General features: G+C 48.3%; 1 protein-coding gene and 1 long non-coding RNA gene across 3 annotated transcripts; one reads left to right on the forward strand and one right to left on the reverse strand.

The window, feature by feature from the left end:
- Window positions 1–416: 416 nt before the first annotated feature.
- MED9 (mediator complex subunit 9) lies at window positions 417–14,740 on the reverse strand. 2 transcript variants are annotated; one of them, XM_058702997.1, is made up of 3 exons: window positions 14,425–14,740; window positions 2,204–2,380; window positions 417–1,391 (listed from the first exon to the last, which is right to left on the reverse strand). In XM_058702997.1, the coding sequence occupies exons 1-3, from the start codon at window positions 14,649–14,651 to the stop codon at window positions 1,292–1,294; spliced, it is 504 nt and encodes a 167-aa protein (XP_058558980.1). In that variant the 5' UTR covers window positions 14,652–14,740; the 3' UTR covers window positions 417–1,291. The 2 variants fall into 2 exon arrangements, with proteins under 2 accessions (XP_058558980.1, XP_058558981.1); XM_058702998.1 differs by having other exon boundaries at window positions 417–2,380; window positions 14,425–14,736.
- A 114-nt stretch (window positions 14,741–14,854) lies between these two features.
- Window positions 14,855–19,119, forward strand: LOC131497765 (uncharacterized). The gene is made up of 3 exons (XR_009255134.1): window positions 14,855–15,218; window positions 17,881–18,131; window positions 18,887–19,119. It is a non-coding gene; the product is annotated as an uncharacterized LOC131497765 (long non-coding RNA).
- Window positions 19,120–19,587: the final 468 nt, after the last annotated feature.

Below are 19,587 nucleotides of genomic sequence, written 5' to 3' on the forward strand. Positions count from 1 at the left end.
TAGAGTGCTTAGCACAAGAGCTGCCACCCAGTAATGCAAAATCATCGGTGGTCTCGAGAGGTGCTCGGCCCTGGGAAGGGCAGTCAGTACTGTCCCAGGGAGCGGTTTCAGCCCTGCCCTGGTGAGGGCTGTTCCCTGCCATGACTGGACTCCCCTCCGGGCCCAGGGGCCAGTCCCAGGCGGGAGGGGTGACCCACCAGGCCAGCTGCGTCCTCGGGGCCAGACGCAGCTCCGTAGGGAAGTAATTGTTTTTACGCTGGTTTTGGCGTGTATGTGCCGAGGGGGAGGGGGTGCAGAGTGGAGGTTCTCACAGTTTGTTCTCTCCTCTAAGCAAAATGAACATCTTCCCTCTCAACTATCCAAGACAGGTGTCCTATAATGAATTTCTCAGTACAGAAACCAAGATGTCCTGAGAGCAGAGTACAAGTTCTTTTAATTATACTCTTGAAAAATGCCGTAAGTCAAAACCCTGGAATACAGGAAAGGCTCCGTCTCTGCCCCAGGGAGAGCCCTGGTCTGTTTCAGCCTTGCAGAAAGGCCCCGGGGGTCTTGTAGTTCCGTGTGCTTCGTATTTGGTCAGAGCCTTAAAACTGGCCCATACGCTGCTCTGAGATTTTGCGAAAATAACTGATTCAGTTAAATAACAGTCTCCAGGGGGAACTGGTCTAAGAGGTGACTACTACCCACCTCAATTCAGAGCCTGTTCTTCTGCCCGAGGCCACTGAAACCGGATACCCCCCTTCACAGGTCCGCAGGTCAACACAAATGGGGCCCCTGCTAAAAACATCTTCAACCAATATTCCTGCCAAAGAGGTCAGTTGGCAGGCATCTGTTAAGCCCCTGACTTGGTCAGCACAGCTTATGTGCCCATTTCTAGATCTAACCAATACGTAGTTACTTCTCCCCTCATCTTTGACGGTCAAGGGAAGAGCGCAGAAATAAGGGTCCCATCTGGCAGAAATGAGGGGTGTTATCAACATTTATGAACCAGAACCGGGCTGTAGACCTTCCGGGTGTAGGCTATCCCCGCGCCTTCAGAACGATCCAGAACCATACCCTCACACCCGGCTGAGGGGTGATCAGAGCTGTCACTCAGAGCTGCAATTCTCCGAGCAAAGAGCACATCACAATCGCCTCTGTCTGCGGTACAACGCATGTTGGTGGCTGACTCTTCAGTGACCAGGCCAGAGGGGAAACTGAGTTTTTAAACCGGGACCACAGGAATCTGAAACGCTGGAAGAGGCAAGGCCCGCTCACCTGGGAACCTGTGTGAGCCTGTGCAGAAACAACACTACCCTCCGGCCCCGTGGGCAGCACTGTGGGGTCTGAAGTGGGCTGGTCCTTCTTGAGCAAGAAACGACTGAAGGGGATGGAGACAAAGGGAGCAAGACCTACAAGTAACAAGAACACGTAGGTGGCAGAGAACCTGGAGACGGGGGCTGCCCAGGGCTCTGGGTTGACGCCCCCCAAAGACACAGTTACATTCACCGGCTCAAACATAAAAGGGAACAAACTATTCTGGGGGGCGGGAGGAGGGAGGAAACCACCCTGTAGTCTTTCAAAACAGTATTCACTGCCTCACGGCTTTGTTTTACCATTTTAAACCCGTGCCGTCTGAGCGTAGCCCCCATTTGTCCAGTGAATTCTATGCAAATGTGTCATGACACTGCTGTGAACAGAACAATGTGTACCTGGTACACACTGAGCATACCCAGGGGTGGGAGAAGAGGGAGGGAGGAAGCAAAGAGGAGCCGCCTCCTTCCCCACTGCGCGCTACAGATGTGCCCGCGGAGCCCGAATACACGGCAGATGGCCCCTCCCCGGAGGCAGGGGCAGAACCCGCTACCCACTCCCCAGCCTCCGAGAACAGTCTTCCTTCCACCAGCAGGCACTCGAGTTATTATGCATCTAGACATATGGATATATACTCTACAAGGAGGCCCCGACAAAGCCAAGCTCGCACGCTGGCTCCTCACACTAGTCAATGCCAAGTTCAGCTACGGCAGCAGCCACACCAGCCCCCGCCTCTCCGTTACAGAGTTCATAGCTGGAGTCTGAAAGAGCTACGCTCCGGGGGGGGGGGGGGGGGGGGGTGGCGGGGAACACGGTAAGGCCATGTGCTCTCCCCCTTCTTTCTCGGGCATTCCTGGAAGCCAGCCTCATCTACTCCTTGGGGATCTCAAACATGCAGAGGCTCTTGTACTTCTGCAGAAGTTCGTTCTTGGTCCTGACTTGCTCTCGGAGGCTGTGCAGCTGCTGCTGCTGCTGCTCAGGACTCAGGTGGATGCCGGGCATGGTGCTGATGACCTTCCGCATCTCCTGGAACTTGGTTTTGAGGGCGTTCAGGTCCTGGTGGATGTCGGGGCTGTCCTTGTCCATACTGCAGGGAGCAGAGGGAGGTCGTTAGCATTCATGGCTCAGACTGCGGCAACGCCTGGCTTCCCTCCCCTGTACCCCACAGAACTCGCTGTCTTCCTACGTCATCTTTTAGAATGCCTTGTTTTCTATGTCCCCTCACTAGGCTGCGCACCCCCACAGGACAGGGACCAGGTGCTGGGCTCACAACCGGCTCAAATGTAAAAGGAAACAAACTATTTCGGGGCAGGGGGGAGGGGAGGAGGGAGGAAGCCACCCTGTAGTCTTTCAAAACGGCTTTCTTTTACCGTTTTGGTGACAGCTGCTCACTAAAGGCACCCCCACACCTAGGACTGTCATCGCAGCCCCTCTCGGCGCGCCCGCAAAATTAGACGCTGACACTGCATTAGCTCCGAGGGCAGGGACTGTGTCTGCCTTGTTCAGAGCTGTATCCCCAGCCCCCGGGCGCTGTAGGCACTCATGTAACATTTGTTGCAAGAATGAATGCACACATCATTACCAACACCGGGGAGAAATGGCAAGCAAAACTTGCTGAAATACGACATTTCTTCGAATTTGAGACGTTTCCAGGCCAATCAGGAAACCTTATCAGCTAGCAAGAGCTAATTTTAGCTGATGTTTTGATGCTTGAACCTGTTAACATAAGCACCAATTTCCACGGAGCTATTCATACATTTTAAATTAGTTACAAGCTATTGGAAATTTTTCAGCAGGTACCAAGCTTCTCCTACCAGTCATGTAAATTCCTTGCCTTCCGGTCAAGCTCATTTTAAAGACAGGATCATTCGCTTCATCTTCCAGCTAGCTATTGTCAGCTGCCCAGAGATCCAGGCTCCCCTTGTCACTACTAAATTAACAACAGGAACAAAACCTTCACCTAAGATCAAAGAAACAGGCTGTCGGGTGCTCCCGTACATTTTTTAAAAGTGAGTGAGTGGATGAGCTTTTGCAAACAAACAGCTGGGACTAAAACTAAGAGCCAACTCAGTAAGCTGTGCTCAAAGTCACCCTTTGAGGCGTAGGAGGGAGAAAACTGTCAATGATCATTTGTTTTTTTTAATAAGCGTCCATCCCTGATGGGAAATTTCAACCCAGATGGTGCTAATTCACGTTTATTATTCATCATGTCTCTGCTTACGCAGACAGAATATCCATCTTCCCTGCTGATCCACTGGGTACGCTCACACCCAGCAAAGGAGAGGGCCCTGCTCACTACTTCCCAATAGCTCTAACTCAGAGGCAAGAGAGAGAATCGCTCATTCTAGGGACTGTTAACCAGCCAAACATTTCTTGTCATTTGATGCCCTCGCGTTCAATATACAGTTAATGGTACACCTTATCCCAGTTTCTAGGGAGGAGTAATTCACGAGGAGTATTCACGAGAATTGTAAATCATTTAGAAAGAAGCGAGGGGGGGGGGGCATCTTTTATTTTAATCATTTTAGATCTCAGCTCAAATCTACCACTCTGCATGGAATCCATCTGGATCTCTGAAATCATTATACTTGGGTGGCATATGTGTTAACACATTGTTACGAATGTAAGTCCCAAGGGAGTTTTGAGATTTAAAAAAAAAATACAGTTTTAAGAAAACTGATGGACATCATGAGTCTGAAAGGACCCGGTAAAAGCAAACAAATGAAAATACATAAAATGAGAATTTGCACAGAAGCAATGATAATTCAGGTCGGGAAGCAAAACATAACCTGGCCCCCAAAGAAGATTTCATTCTGAAAGAAAAAGTGGGCCAGGCTCAGGATGCTGGCTTCTGAAAACCCCTGAATCTCAAGGGTTGCCCATATCCTTTACCCGGCGAACTTTCGGTAAAGGAGCCCCATAAAAGCTTGCCTGGAGGGAAGCTATGGGGAAAGGGGGGCACGGAGCCTACAGCAAAGGCCCCTGCTGCCAGCTTCTCAGCCTGCCCTAGTTGGTGAAGGTAAATAACCCAGAGCTCCTGGAGCGAGGAAAACACTCTATTCAGGAACTGGCTCGAACCAAGTGAGAACCTGCTAGGCCAGGATGACTGTGAAATACTCGCACCAAAAGAAAAGAGGCCCAAATATTGAGTGAATAAAGGCAGAAGGCTCCAAGTGGGCCTGCCTTTGTGTTCAATGTGAGTCATCAGCCAACTTTAGAAGGGGGGGTGGGGGTGGGGGGGAACAAAAACCAAAAAAACAAGGAGACTAGGCCAGGCCGAGAAGCACGAAAATTGTACAAGTAAGGGCCAGGTTAGGGAACTTCGGTCCTGCTCACAGGAGTTTTGAAAAGGCGGACAAAAATACTACCGCTGTGGCTTGATTGACAGGCCACTTCTTCTCCATCTTTCGAGCACATCCTGGGCGATACTCAGCATCATGTGCACACAGACATTCTGTATGTGTGTCACCAGCCTCGGGGCAAACATCACAGGCTTTGGAAGGTAGCCTAAGAATGGTGCCGAGTACAGCGCAGCTTCAGGTTTTAGTACGGGTGCTTTGGGACTTGAAGATGCCAGCTGGCATCAGCTGGGCAAGTGTGTCCACTGGTAACTCAGAAGCAAAGGGAACCCAGCCGGTCACTGAAGCCAACCTCCTCCCAAACTTGAGACCACGAGGTAGCATGACCCCTTCCCATTTCTTCCTCCTCAAAATGTCTGTGACCCCCCCAGTGTCACGGCCCCACTGTCCTGTAGCTGACCCACCCTGGGACCAGTCCTTCTCACCCTCTCCTCCTTTCACGCTGCTTCAGAGACTGGAGTCTTTCTAAACCAGTGGTGGTGCTGGTGGCGGGGGAGGGGGAGGCTGTTGTTTTTACTTAATAGGTGCTTGAGGGAAAACCAGTTAAAAAAAACAGACTCCAAGGCTTAGAAAAGGAAGGTCCCTCTAATCCACGTTCCGGAGATAACCTCTGTTAACACGGGATACGTACTGCTTCGGACCCGCTTCAAAACATACAGACTTTTTTACTTGCTTTGACAAAAATGTTACCATTCTTGCTTTTTTCACTTAAGTTGCACCTTGGATGTCTTTCCATGTTACCACATGTACAATTATGCAGCTAAATTATTTGGCTACTGATGGGAATTTGGATGTTTGTAACTTACCACTTGCAATCAGAATGGCAACGGACCTTCTGTACCTATATCTGTAAGTCTTGTGCACGTATTTTGATAAGATGATTTCTCAGAAGTCAGTTTCTAGGTTGAAGGTTGTGTGCATTACCATTTTTGACAGACTGCCAAAATGCCCTCCAAAAACACTGTACTGTGACCGTGGACACGACGCTTGTCCCTCACACCCTCAACGACGCTGTTACACAGCCAGCAGCCATTGGTATTTTCCCTGCCTCAGTTCTGCCAGCGCCCAAGAGGGGCTCTGAACCTCCTACCCTTGCTTTTATCTGCCCACAGGATTACATGTGAAAAATGTTCCCTTTAGGAAGAGGCAACAAAAGGCTCTGCTGCTAAAAGAAACTTGAAAAAAAACACTGCTCTACAGAACAGCCCAGAAAGTGTTCATCCACTTCGACCTCTTCAGATGCCAACAACTCCCAGCATGCCCTCCTTCCTGAATTTCAGGAGCCTTGTGCCAGCGGTTCCTGCACATTTTCTCCCTGGAGTCTGGGGGCACCTGCAAATGTCCAAAGTGGACCCCCAGCCTCCTCGGTATGCCGCATTTCAGATGGAGGGCGCTGAGCTGGAACGCTGTGCCCCACATGTGCGTCCACATGCCCCAATTCCATGTGCTTGATGTGCACCCAGCCTCCAGTCCGGCCCACTCCTCCTCCTTACCCCTGCCTCCTCCTCTCACGGGTACCAATTTCTAGACCCTTCCAGACCTGGGTCCTCTCCTCCTGAAACCCTCTGCCCCACCCACCTCTACAGAATCCAAGTCTGAGCTCAAAAATTCCAAGACAACACCTGCCGGGCAAGTCTGCACTTGAAGGGGGCCACTGAGGGCCAGCTACAAGCAGCCTGTGGCCCTTCCAGGCCCAACTTCCCACTCGTCCCCAGACTCCGTGTCAATGTTCCCTGCGGCACCTGTCCTGCCGCACCAGGTCACTGCTGACCTGTGTGCCTGCCTTCGCGGAGTCTGTGTTCCAGGGAGGCGCTCGCGAAGTTATGCTGGATGAATACAGATGAAGTGGCACAGGAGGGAACAGGCTTGTAAACTGGCCCAGAAATAATTCTTCCAAACAGGCTGTAAATATCCCCTGTCTGGGTGCTCCCCCTGTTCACTGGGATTTGCCTGAAGGAGAAGTGAAGGGCACAGAGGGCTCCAGTCACATGAGCACAGACAAACCCCATGGAGCCGGTGGGGTCCTTTCGCAGCCTTCTCCACTGATGTGAGGGCTGCTTCCTGCTCAACCCGAGGACAGGCCTCAGCTGGCAGGGGGGGCCGGTCAGATGAGAATAGACCTTGCTTCGGAAGAAGCAGGTCAGTAACATCCCGTATCCACGAAAGTGGTCTCGCCTGGGCTCTGAGGTCTTGCTGACCTGCCTCGACAACAAAGGGACTTGTTTTCAGCGATATGGCCCCAGCTTGAGAGGTAAAGGACAACGCTCTGTTCTCGTCGCTTAAACTACTTCTGCACTGTCACAGATGGTTCCCCTTTACCTACCCAGCAGCCTAGAACACTTTAAGGAACTAAAAAATTCAACTTGAAAAACTGTTTAAGTACCCACGTTGATAGAATACTTGTACTAGGTGAGCCACAGCCATCAAGGCAAGGTATTGACAATTGCAGTTCAGAATTCCTAGGCTGGGACACTTGGTTCCAGACTTAGATGAGATCTGGCAAGTTTGAGGGGGAAAAGCAATGAACTTTCCCTGGTCCAACGAGCCTCATTTTATTCCTCCTTTGTTCTACATGTACTTCTATAATGTGATTTCTATACATAACAGGAAAGGTCTCAAAGAGTTGGGAGTGCTAACATTTCTTACCGGCGTAAAACTGACATTTCTCTTTCCCCTTTCCTCATTCTTTAAAATTAACACAAATGTGTAGTTTTAATTATTCATTCAACCACGGGGCAGACAGCAGGAGGGCTGCAAGTCTGTGGAGCCTCTCTCCAGCGCCAGGCAGGTGCATCCCAGCCAGGAACACAAGAAGTAGGAGTGCTCCCCACCCCTCCCCCTCCCCGCACCTGCCCTCCAGTGTGGGAGGTGGCCTCTGAGCAGGTCCATAAGCATATGTGGCATTTCCCTGGGCAGAGACAGGGCAGGAGGGCACGCCTGCAGAGGGCCTGGAGTGTGCACAGGGCTCGATGACCCCACGCACACAGACGCACTAGGATCACAGCGACTCGCTCTGGGGCTCTGGGCTCTCTGCTGCGTGGTCCAGGCAAGCCTCTGAAGAAGGTCCGCACAGAGCCCTGAATGGAGTGATACCAGCTGGGAAGGACAGTATGGGAAGAGGAGGGAGCCCTAGAGACTGGTAAGTAGAGAGAAATTAAACTGATAACATGTACAGGATGAACTAGAGACAGGAGAGATAAAGGCAGTTTCTAATTAAGAAGAAACTAAATAAGGGGCGCCTGGGTGGCTCAGTCGGTTGAGCGACCGACTTTGGCTCAGGTCACGATCTCACGGTCCGTGAGTTCGAGCCCCGCGTCGGGCTCTGTGCTGACAGCTCAGAGCCTGGAGCCTGTTTCAGATTCTATGTCTCCCTCTCTCTGCCCCTCCCCCGTTCATGCTCTGTCTCTCTCTGTCCCAAAAATAAATAAACGTTAAAAAAAAAAAAAAATTAAAAAAAAGAAGAAACTAAATAAGATCCATGGGGCGCCTGGGAGGCTCAGCTGGTTAAGTGTCCAGCTCATGGTCTCACAGTTTGTGAGTTCGAGCCCCGCGTCGGGCTCTGTGCTGACGGCTCAGAGCCTGGAGCCTGCTTCGGATTCTGTGTCTCCCTCTCTGTCTGCTCCTCCCCTGATCATGCTCTGTCTCTCTCTCTCTCAAAAAATAAATAATAAACATTAAAATAAAATTTAAGAAGTGACTGTAAGATCCAAAAATGAGGTTGGAAGACCTGGACCATGAGTGTTGTCAACAGACTTGGAGGTAAAGGGACAGATTCCAGCCTAAATGTTCCACTAACCAAATCTCAGCATTTCAGCATTTCCTAGCATCTCAGACCAGCTACAGGAAGCAGGCCAGGAAAGGTCAAGGTGCTATGGGTAAACGTTGCCAAGAAAGGAAAGAGGGAAGAGCAGCCTAGAGAGATCATTAAATGTGCCATGAAGATTTAAGAAGTAAAACAGTTTGGTGCTGGAGAACAGAATGTCCAGAAGTAGAACAGAAAACATATGGGGATTCAGTGCACAAAAAAGGCGGCGACTCAAGCAGAGAAAACAATGAATATTCAGTCAGAGAAGTGGGAAGATGAAAACGCAGGGCCCCCTTCTTTCCGTCAAAATAAATTCCAGAAGCTTCACAGAACTGAAAGTAAAAAATGAAACCGTAAAAGTCCTAGGAAAAGGGGATCAATATTTATCGTCTTATCAGAGTGGGAAGGCCTTTCTAGTAAGGACCAAAATTCAGAAGCCATAAACGTAAGGCTTACGAAATCTGCCCACAGAAAATGATATGATTCCAAATGACAGAAACAAACAAACAAACGAAAACCAGGAACAAAGGCAAAAGAACAGCAACAACTTGGGGAAAATATTTACAATACACTTGACAGACAAAGGCATACCTTCCCCGCTGTACAAAGAGCGCATTCAAAGAGGCACGGCCTAATAGAAAATGGGCAGTTTGCGGGGGAAAAAATACAAATGACATAACAAGTTGCATATGAAAAGATGCTTATGTGATAAAGCAAGACACAGATCAATACGACATATCCTCTCTGACCTATCAGATCAGCCCCAGTGAAAAAGCTGAATGGTGAGGGCAGGGATATGGGGGGAAAGACACAAATACACTGCTGGCAAAGTGCACACTGGCCCATTCTTTCTGAATTTGCCAGTTGTGATCCAAATTTTAATTCACATATCCCTGTGCTAGAAATTTACTCTGGAGACTCTCAAGAGTTTACAAGATGGCATTTACAAAGACGGTCAGTGCAGCTCTGAGTGCAACAGCAAAAAGCCGGAGACCACGGAGTGTCCTCGGGGAGGGAACTGTTGACGGAAAGGACACGGCTTCATGAAATGGAGGGCGGTACAGTCTGGGGACCCGGGAGGGAGGTGGAGGAGGGGAGGGACAGGCCCAGTTGTCATTTTGTGCCTGTGGGTTGCTCTTTGAATCTACCTACAACCGAAAGTTTTAACTTTTTTTACAACGGTAATCTTTACGTATTTTTTTTAAGTTTATTTGTTTTGAGAGAAAGAGAGAGTGTGCAAGCGTGCAGGTGACTGGGGGAGGGGCAGAGAGAGGGAGAGAGAGAGAGAGCAAATCCCGAGCAGGCTCCATGGTGTCCTCGCAGAGCCTGACTCGGGGGCCTCACTTGCGAACCGTGAGATCACGACCTACGCCGAAATCGAGAGCCGACTGAGCCACCTAGGTGCCACTACAACTGTAGCGGTTTTTTTTTTGTTTGTTTGTTTTGTTTTTTAATTTTTTTGTTTTAACATTTATTTAGTTTTGAGAGAGAGAGAGAGAGAGAGAGAGAGAGAGAGAGAGAGAGACCGAATGGGAGAGGGGCAGAGAGAGAGGGAAGGAGACACAGAATCCAAAGTAAGCTCCAGGCTCTGAGCTGTCAGCACAGAGCCCGACGTGGGGCTTGAACTCATGAACCGCAAAATCATGACCTGAGCTGAAGTCAGGTGCTTAACTGACTGAGCCACACAGGTGCCCCAACAACTGTTAATTTTTGAAAAATGCTCTCTGGATGGTAGATTTCTGGGCCATTTTGGGTTAATCGAAGGAGTCCAGTCTACAGGATTGCGATTTGGAGAAACGGCTAAGAGGATGTCGCCCTCTTCACTTAGCGATGGCTGCGAGTGAAAATGAAAAATGAGAAACGCCTGTACCCTCCACTCCGGCAATTCCACCGCTGAGGGTTCGCCTCCTCATAAACGTTCTCAAATACAAGGGTGCTTCCCGGGGTGGCCGGCAACGGCAATAACCAGGAAAACCCGCGAGTGTCCGTGAACAGAACACTGGCTACGTAACTGGTGGTGCAGCCACCTTACTGGGGAAGGCCTTCGTGTGTGAGAGTGGAAAGGTGTCCAAAACAGACTAACAAGTGCAAAACAAACACAGTACAGTATGATCTCAGTTTCCAGAAATTTTTTAAAAGACGCGCATATACAGTTCCTGCCAGGATACTTACAATTAGAAGTTACGACTGGTGAGGGAACTTCACTTCACACGATTCTGTTTGCAACCGTGACTTTTGTGTACCTGAGGGTGCAGTACTCTGAATTCTTTATGAGAAGAGAAGGCCTAAGCTCACGGCAGCGTCTTTCTTCCTCACCTGGCCAAGGAGTAAACACGTAATAAAAGGGCCCCTGGGGAAGCTACAGGGGAGGAAGAGATCAAGGGCCTGCATGACCGAGCGGGTCCTGGCCCTCACCGCCTCCAGCCAGGCCTGCCAGGACGGCGTCCTCACTGGCTTCCAGGCAGAGAAGCCACCTCCATCTCGAGCACTAATCTGACTCCATGGCCGGAAGTCCTCGCTAGCTCCCCATTCCCCAGAGGACAGAACGACCGTGCAGGTGGGGGACATGTGGTCCTTGGCGCGCTGGCTCTTCCCGGCCCTCCAGTTCTCCCTCCCTTGGCTCGCGCTTCCGCCCCAGTCCCACCCCTACCAGGCCGCCGCCGCATCACGTCCTTGCCCCCGCTCTTCCTCCTCCCTTTCATAATTTAGGACTCCCCACTGGCATCCATCCCAACAAGGCTTCCGACTCCTCCAGGCTTCCCAAGGCCTCCTCTGCCTTCACCGACCCTACCACAGTCTGTCTCCTTTCCTCATCAGCCTAAAGACCCAAATACATGCCTATACGTATTGTAACATCACATCCTAGCTTTTTTTTCACGGTGAAGGCATCTTTCCTTCTCTCGGAGTCATTTTCCTCCAAGTGGATTTTTGCTCTTCTGTTTTGTCCTATCTTTGGCTAGGGCTTTTCCTCACATGCTTGGTGACCTTGGCTGCCCAGTCATAAAGTTAAGAGTAAAATACTATTTGGATTATGTGCATAGTGCACTGCTTTCACTATACTAAGTGAAAGAAGAAAAAGGCATGATCCTATGATAAAGTGTTGATTTTGACTTGCATCAGATGGGGAGGGAGAAGCTGAATGCGAATAGAAAACATAAATATTTTATATTGCTAGTAAAAAGCAGGGTATGAATAAATAATGGAGAATATTTAAAAAAAAAAAAAAAAAAGTAAAACACTAAAAGGCTCAGTACAAGCTCTTAGTAAGAGTGATACTTCTTGGGGCACCTGGGTGGCTCAGTCGGTAAAGCATCCGACATCAGCTCAGGTCATGATCTCGCAGTTCATGAGTTCGAGCCCCACGTCGGGTCCCCTGCTCATTCTCCCTCTCTATCTCTTTCAAAATAAATAAATAAACTCAAAAAAAAAAAAAAAAGAGTGATACTTCTTTTAGTTTCTTAAAATGAACTAAGTTCTTTCTTGAGAAGCCCCCATGTCTTTTCTTTGGGGCTGATCAGACACTCCAGAGGAGGGATCTCTGTCTCTTTGGCTGCCAGTCTCGAAGCCAGGTCAGGAAAGAAAGCTAGGGCTGGGTCTCAGAATTCAGTTTGTGAACTTTCTCTTAACCTGTTTTCAGGATTGGCTCCCTTTCTCCAACTCCTGCCATGTGCTTGGTGTTCCCCAGTCCAGAGATGCTCTGGCTTATCTTTAAAAATAAATCTTGGGAGAGAGTAACCCTTTGTCTGCCAAGATGGAAGAAGGGTTGTCACCTGCTTGCTTGGAGTGGGGAAGAGAACTACGGGATCTGACTCTTAAACAGACTTTAGGTAATCCTCCTGTTCATAGTTCTACTTCACCTCTGTTTCCAAGAGGGCCCTGGAACTGCCAACTCCTGAGATTCAGGGGGGAAGCCATGGTCACAGGCAGCTGCTTATGGATGCTTCTTGGGGCTGATGGATGGATGTGCCATTGGCCGTCTATTTTGTGATAGCTGCCTCCTCTCCTGTTCTTTTTGGTTTCATTAAACACTCTTCACTGTCCTTTAAGAGGGTACAGAGATAAACACATGTGATCAGCTCACCATCTTTCAAAGAACACTGCTCTTGAGTATACTTTACAACGATCTCATGATTTAAGTATGTTATCCCATTTCACAAGAGAAGAGACTCAGAGAAGCTAAGATCACCTAGCTCGAATACTATAAAACTGTAATCTGAACCCACTGTTTGAGGTCCATTCTTTTTTTATTCTTAATTTTTTAAATGTTTATTTATTTTTGAGAGACAGAGACAGAGACAGCAAGCAGAGGAGGGGCAGAGAGAGAGGGAGGCACAGAATCCGAAGCAGGCTCCAGGCTCTGAGCTGTCAGCACAGAGGCCAATGCGGGACCTGAACCCACGAATCAGGAGATCATGACCTGAGCCGAAGTTGGAGGATTAACCGACCATGCCACTCAGGCGCCCTGAGGTCCATTCTTATTATTCAGGTATTAGAGAGATGAACTAAGGCCTGGGAAGGTTACATATGTACAAAGATTACAAAGCAAGCAAACATCAGTGTGCGGATTTGAATCCCAGGCTACCTGACTTCAAAGCCCATGTTCTTTCTAGTGTGTACCTTACTGCTCCGTGTTTAAGGCCAGCCCAACCCAACTGCTCTACTGGGGTGCAAGAATATACTCTCAGGGGTCCAGGAACTGTCTCTGCGACTGTATACATCTTGTGTTTTCATTTTTCTTAAAACCAATATATTTGGGTTAGTTTGGATAAGCCATTTATAATCCAGAACTGCCCTGGGATTTGGGGGTCTGCATTTGTGTTTCTTTGCCATATGTCACTGCTGCCAGGAAGTGCCACTTGAGGACCGCAGGCTAATGAGAACAGAACAGAGTCTGCCTTACCCTATCAACAATACGCTCACGCCAAGTGAAGCCAAATGAAGGCAGGGTCTAATGTGAGAACAAAGGCTTTGCAGTTGTTCGAAAAGTGGTGGAAAAGCATGAAGTCATTCCACAGCAAGTGAATCTAGTCTGGCTAAACTCAAAAGAAGCTGGGCCGTTGACACACTGCACCTTCATATCGTGGGGAGCAATTCCATTTCAGCAAAACATCCAAGAGCACGTTAATGTTCACCTGAATGTTACTGTAACAGTAAAACTCTGTTTTAATTGACCTTATTTTGGTTTTTTAATGGCTGAGTAAGTTGTTAGTGTCCCTGACCCCTAGTGCCATGTGGATTTAGTAACATGACAGCAAAAATAATTTAGGCAAACATGGGGATCAAGAAGACTTTTGGTTGTACTTTTTTTTTTTTTTTTTTTTCCCCCTTTACAGGGTCAGTTTGAAAACGGGCTGACCTGAAGCCTGGCCAACAGAATGATACATCACCGTCTTTGGCACTCTGTAAGAACACGGCACTCCAGGGCAACTTGTATCTTTGTTTCTTTTAACGATTCCTATCATCGACCCTCCAATCTCTTTGAATTATGGGTCATTCCCACTCATGTCTTTTTTTCCGTTCAGACTGGTGAGCAGTGTGGGGGTGGAAAGTTGGCCCTTTTTACGGCGTACACCCCACAGCACTTAGCAGTGTGCCACACAGGGAAGATGACCCACATCGGGTGACAAAACGGAGGCTCAGAGAAGCGTGACCTGCTCCAGATCACTGGGATGCAAACTTGAGTAGTGACCGCAGAGCCTGTGCATTTCAGTCCCTACACTGGCGTCATTTTTAGGAACAGCGCCTGGCCGTCACGAGGTCTCGCAGCTGTCGGGGCTCAACCGTTTGCTGAGCTCACGGTGCGACTAGGTGTGGCCTTGGGAAAGGCCTCTTCCCCCGGGTCTGTTTCCCCGTCGGTAAAATGGGGGTGTACCCGAGAGCACCTCGGCCTCTGAAGCTCTGAAACAGGTGACGAGAAGCGGGGAGGGGGAGGGGCGTGTCGTGGCTGGTCCTCTCTTGGGCTCTTACCATTTGATGATGTTGTGAACCAAAGGTAAAAAGGAGTAATTCTCCTCCTCCTTCACGCCGGCAGGTGACTGAGGCCTCGGCGCCGGCGACTGCTGTGGCTGAGGCGCGGCGACCGGAGGCGGCGGCTGCGAAGGCGGCAGCGGCTTCGTCTCGGGCAGCGGCGGCTCGGCCGGCGGCGGTAACGCATCCTCGGCCTGCCGCCCGGCGGCCACCCCGGCAGAGGCCATGGCGCTCGGGACGCCGCCGGTCAGCAGGACCCCGGCGGTCAGCTCACCAAAGCGTCGCGGATTCCAGACGTCACCACCAGGAGCCCGCGGGGCGGGGAGAGGGACTTGGAAGAGGATTGTGCGCGTGCGCACTAGGGCGTGGGCGGGGCGACAGCGCGGGCGGGACAATGGGGCGGGGGGTGGGGCTGCTGTTATTAGGCAATGGGGGTTTGACGGGTCTGGGTTGGCTTGGATTTGATTGTAAAACGGAGCAGCTAAATTATTAAGTAGTCAGAAATAGACTTATTTCAGAAATAACATCTTATTCCTATTCCCATGACGAGGAGAGTCCAAAAGTAGCTAAAAAAGGAAGACTGAGATACGTAAGGCTCCACGCAGCCAGCCCTCCAGAAAGCCTCCCAAAGAACCGTCTGGAACCACACGCAGAGTAAACAACTTACCCACTACCTGTTAAGTGTGTGAAGCACTGGGCTCTACGGGCGTTAACAACCTAGTGATGAAGAACCTACAGCTCCTACACCGCGTGCGTGCCTCCAGGGGGAGAGGCAGCAAACCCTGGCCAAGCAGGTCAGGTCGTGTACATCTCTAAAAGCTCCGCATGGCTAGATGGGGAGGAACTAATAATCTAACATTTAATATGCATCTTCTAGATGAGGGATGCAATGTTAAATGTGCGGGCAGGGGGTGGGGAAGGCAGTCCTGACTTCGATACAAGGCAGAAGGGGATTGACTAATGCGGGGAGTAAATATATCCTAGAGGAAAGTCAGTGGTCAGGTATTCTCCATACCTGTGGGCCAGTTCCTTAAGCCCCTAGGTCTCAGTTTCTTTATCTGTAAAATCTTTAGTTCGAGGTCATGGCAGAGAACTGCTTTCTGACTTCAGATCCATGGCTGACTTCCAAAGGTCTGGTTTGCCTCTAGAATCCTAGGGCAAAGGGAGGGGACCCCTGGTGGTTTTGTAATTATACTTCACAAAACAAGTATGATATGGGAGCTGTATAATAAATTTCTGGGCAATGGGACACCCATCCTAAGCTTAGCTAGGGGGTGGGAGAGGTCATGAGCTGGGAAAACTCCAACCTTCCTCAGTTTACCATCAAGGGTCTTAAAGAGAGGCAAGCAGGCCCACGTTCAGGTAGCAAGATGAGCCATAGCAGTTAAGAGCAAGGTGGCTATTCCCAAGAAAAGCATCGATGCTAAGGTTTTCAGATGCATCAGGAGAGGTTTACGGAGGCGGATCCCAGGGAAGCCAGAGCGTAGAAGGAAGTACGAAGTTGGAGAGTGTGTTAATAGAGGCTCTTTAGTGATGGGCCTTCGTACAACTTTCTGTGGCAAGAATTGCCCAGAACACCCCGGAGGAAAAGCAAGGGGAGGGAGGGTCTGCGCGGTTTTCTTCTTGCTACCCATGGACCTCTCCACGTCAGGGAGGAGTTTTAAGAGTTCTGGTAGAGAGTGGAGGAGAAGGGCTTGTTGGGATCAGACGAGGTGTGCTTGAAGAGGCATCTGGGGAAATGGCTTGGAGCCATCTGGGGGAAATAATGATGGGGTAATAATAATAGTAATTACCACAACCACTGTGGAATAAAAATAGGTACAAGGAAGAATCACGATTGTTATCCCAGTTAATCCACAGAAAAGCTCCAGGAGGCAGATGTTAGTATCTTCATTTCTTAGATGAGGAAACCAAGGCTTATGATGGTTAAGATACTGGCCCCAGGGTCACACAGCTGGCCTGACACCAAATCTATGGTCTTCACCAACACCTAGGAGACCTCGGGTCTCTACTGGTTCTGTAACTTTATGATTCAAAAGGTTGAAGTGAAGTTTTTATTCAGAATTCAAAAAGCAATCTGATACTCATCGATAACAAACCCATGGCAATCGCACATCATCTTTTCCCTCCCGGTGTGTTTTGTAACTTAATCACAAGTCTCAACTTTATCGTTGGCAGAATAATGAGGACATCTCTTTTAAAAAAACCAAAAAACGAAAAACCACTTCAAGTATAAGTAGATATGGCTACAGAAAACAAATTGAAAACGTAGGAAGCATAAACAAGTAGGGTGCATTGACAGTTCGCCCTAAAAATAGTTAATATAATTAGTGGCCAAGAGTAAAGCTGACTTCATAACATTGCGAGCAGATGTCAGAACAATCTGCTTGTGCCGGCTTCATTAAAGCCGAAAAGTGAGTCTGTTCATAACTGCTCTGCCCGGAGTCCAAAAAGGCAGATGCTCCCTGATACGTAAGGACTGTATGTTGTTAGAGACATCGCCAAGTTCAGCTGTTGGGTCATTGCTTCCTTGGGAAGATTTACACTGTTGCTCAAAGAGCCTTCCCAGTCAAGTTGGTAGTTACAAGTTCAGGGCTATGGAGCCAGCCTGCCTTGCCTCCAGGCCCAGCTCAGCCTGTGTGACTTTGGAGAGCTGAAGGACCTCACTGTGTGCGGCCCCATACCCTCCCAGGAGGACTCAGTGGGTTATTACATACAAGTTACTTAGAGAAGTGTCTGTGAACAGTAAATATTCGTTTTTATTATTCAGATGTGGGGCTTGCTCCTTCACCAATGAGCAAAACCCAGGCTGATGGCAACTAAGAGGAATGAGGTAGATCAAAGCTCCCCAATGCGAATATAACACAAACCGTAAATGCAAGCCGCGTATGCTGTTTTCGATTTTCTAGTAGCCGCATTATAAAAAACTCCCCCAAAAGACAAACCAAACAAAACAAAAACAGGTGAAATTAACATCAGTGATATATTTTATTTAACTCAATATGTCCATAATATTATTTAAACATGTAATCAGTGTTAAATGAGTAGAGGTGCTTAACTGTTTTTCATACTGGCTTTGAATTCCACTATGTATTTTGTATTTAAAGTACGTCTCAATTTGAACAGCCACATTTCAACTGCTCATTTCCGAATGCAGTCAGCGGCTACAGAACTGGGTGGTGCCGTCTAAGAGATCAATCTGTATCAACATAGCTCCTAATCATAATAGAGGAAAACAGCAGTTGCATAAAGGAAATAGAGTATATTACTACTTATAAGTGTTTGAAACATGAAAAATGAATACTACGTATTGTCTGTAGATACAAGACACATCAGTAAAAAAAAAAAAAGTGTTTTAAAAGGGGCTAAAGGCTATGCCTCACGTTCATGAGACGGGGGATAGGCATGTCACAGCAACTTCCTGTATAGTGTTATATTTCTTTTATGTGTTATTAGAAGACTTGAAGCAAATAGGAAAAGTATGAATAATTGGCAAGTGTGGGAGCAGTCACGTGGGAGTTTGGTACAGAAGAATCTCGGCTCTGCTTCGATCTGGCCGTGTGACCTTGAACAAGTCATTTCACCGCCTTGTGCCTCAGTTTTCTTATCTGCACAATGGAATCATAACAGCACCAATTTATTAGGGCAACTGTAAGGGTTACGGGAGTTAATGGATGTGAAGAGCTGTGTGAAGTGGCATATGTATGGTAAGCAATATTAAGTTTTGGCTACTACTGCTGCTGTTGCTTTAATTTTTCAGAAAAAAAGCCCCTTCTAATGATTTCTTATAAAACGAATGTTACCACAAGAACAAATACAAAAACCGGGCTGCATCTAAGAATGGAACTTTGAGATGCTCTAAGTGGACCTACGCCACAAATACCCATGAATGTTCTTATGATACATTTCTTCTACGTGAAGTCCAAAAATAGTCATTTCTCAGTCAGACGGACATCATGGGGATTGTTAAATCGATCATGTCATCGGATGATTGAAGGCTTTTTCATCAAAGCCGTATTCTTACACATGATTCATCCTTTTCTCTCATTGCCTAGAGCCTCAGGCAGGTTGGAAAAGCTCCATGATACTTTGATTTTGTGAGTTAAAAAAAAAAAAAGGCAGCAGTCATTGTTGAGGCCAAACGCAGTGCAACATATACCAGGAAGTGGCTGCCTCAAGCCACGATTCACTGTTTAAACGTCAGACAAAAGCCTCTTCCTCGGTCAATGCTGCAGATGGCCTGCCTTCTCTCTCTGAACTAGATTTCATTCTTTTCTTTGTATTCCTTCCAGCCATTCTCTCCTCTAAGACACTCTGTTATGCCCAATTTCTCAAATCATTTATGTTAGTGGTTTCATTTCTTGGAAGCCATCACCTTCGGGCATTTCAGCACACAAATCCGACCATATTCCTTTCAGACTCAGTTTAGTCCTCATTCCTTCTGCTTCTTATTTTCCATCAGACTTCCCCGAGCCTTGGTACAACAAAACGAGAGGAGGAGCGCCTGGGTGGCTCAGTCGGTGGAGCGTCCGACTTGGACTCAGGTCATGATCTCGAGGTTCGCGAGTTCGAGCCCTGCATCGGGCTCTGTGCTGACAGCTTGGAGCCTGGAACCTGCTTCAGATTCTGTCTCCCTCTCTCTCTGCCCCTCCCCCACTCATGCCCTGTCTGTCTCTCTCTCTCTCTCTCTCTCTCTCTTTCTCTCAAAAATAAATAAACGTTAAAAAAATTTAAAAAATAAAAATGAGAGACAATCCGTTCTCAGAACTAGGTTTTTTTCTAAAATAGTCATTATTATTCTGATACTATATTCTTTCCAATCTCTTTATTAAGTCATTTTCTAATTGTTAGTTAGCCAAGGTGGTGTGGGGGTGGTGGTTTTTTTCCTATCTGCCAGCTGCTTCCCCAACGCCTCAACGTTAACCTGTTCTGTTAATCCTTTTTTTTTTTTTTTTTTTTTAATGCTCTTTTTCTCATGATGGCCTGTCTGGTTTTTCTTACCCTTCTTTCCTTTTTGCGTCCCCCCCCCCCACCGCCCCTAGAAGTTACTTTGTTTCCCTCATTGGATTTACTGTAAGTCTTTTGCTTCTTGGTTACTAACCCTGATTGCAAAATTGTAATTAAAAATGATTATGTCAGGTAGCCTGGGTGGCTCAGTTAGAT

Source organism: Neofelis nebulosa, chromosome 16 (genome assembly GCF_028018385.1).
Source record: "Neofelis nebulosa isolate mNeoNeb1 chromosome 16, mNeoNeb1.pri, whole genome shotgun sequence".
Taxonomy (NCBI): Eukaryota; Metazoa; Chordata; class Mammalia; order Carnivora; family Felidae; genus Neofelis; species Neofelis nebulosa.

Excerpts from the sequence above, each read along its gene's own strand:
- MED9 (XM_058702997.1), bottom strand. The coding sequence starts at position 14,651 with ATGGCCTCTGCCGGGGTGGCCGCCGGGCGGCAGGCCGAGGATGCGTTA. Across the intron at positions 2,381-14,424 it reads GTTCACAACATCATCAAATG|TATGGACAAGGACAGCCCCG; the intron begins GTAAGAGCCCAA and ends TGCTCCCTGCAG. Across the intron at positions 1,392-2,203 it reads AAGAACGAACTTCTGCAGAA|GTCTTGCTCCCTTTGTCTCC; the intron begins GTACAAGAGCCT and ends TGTTACTTGTAG.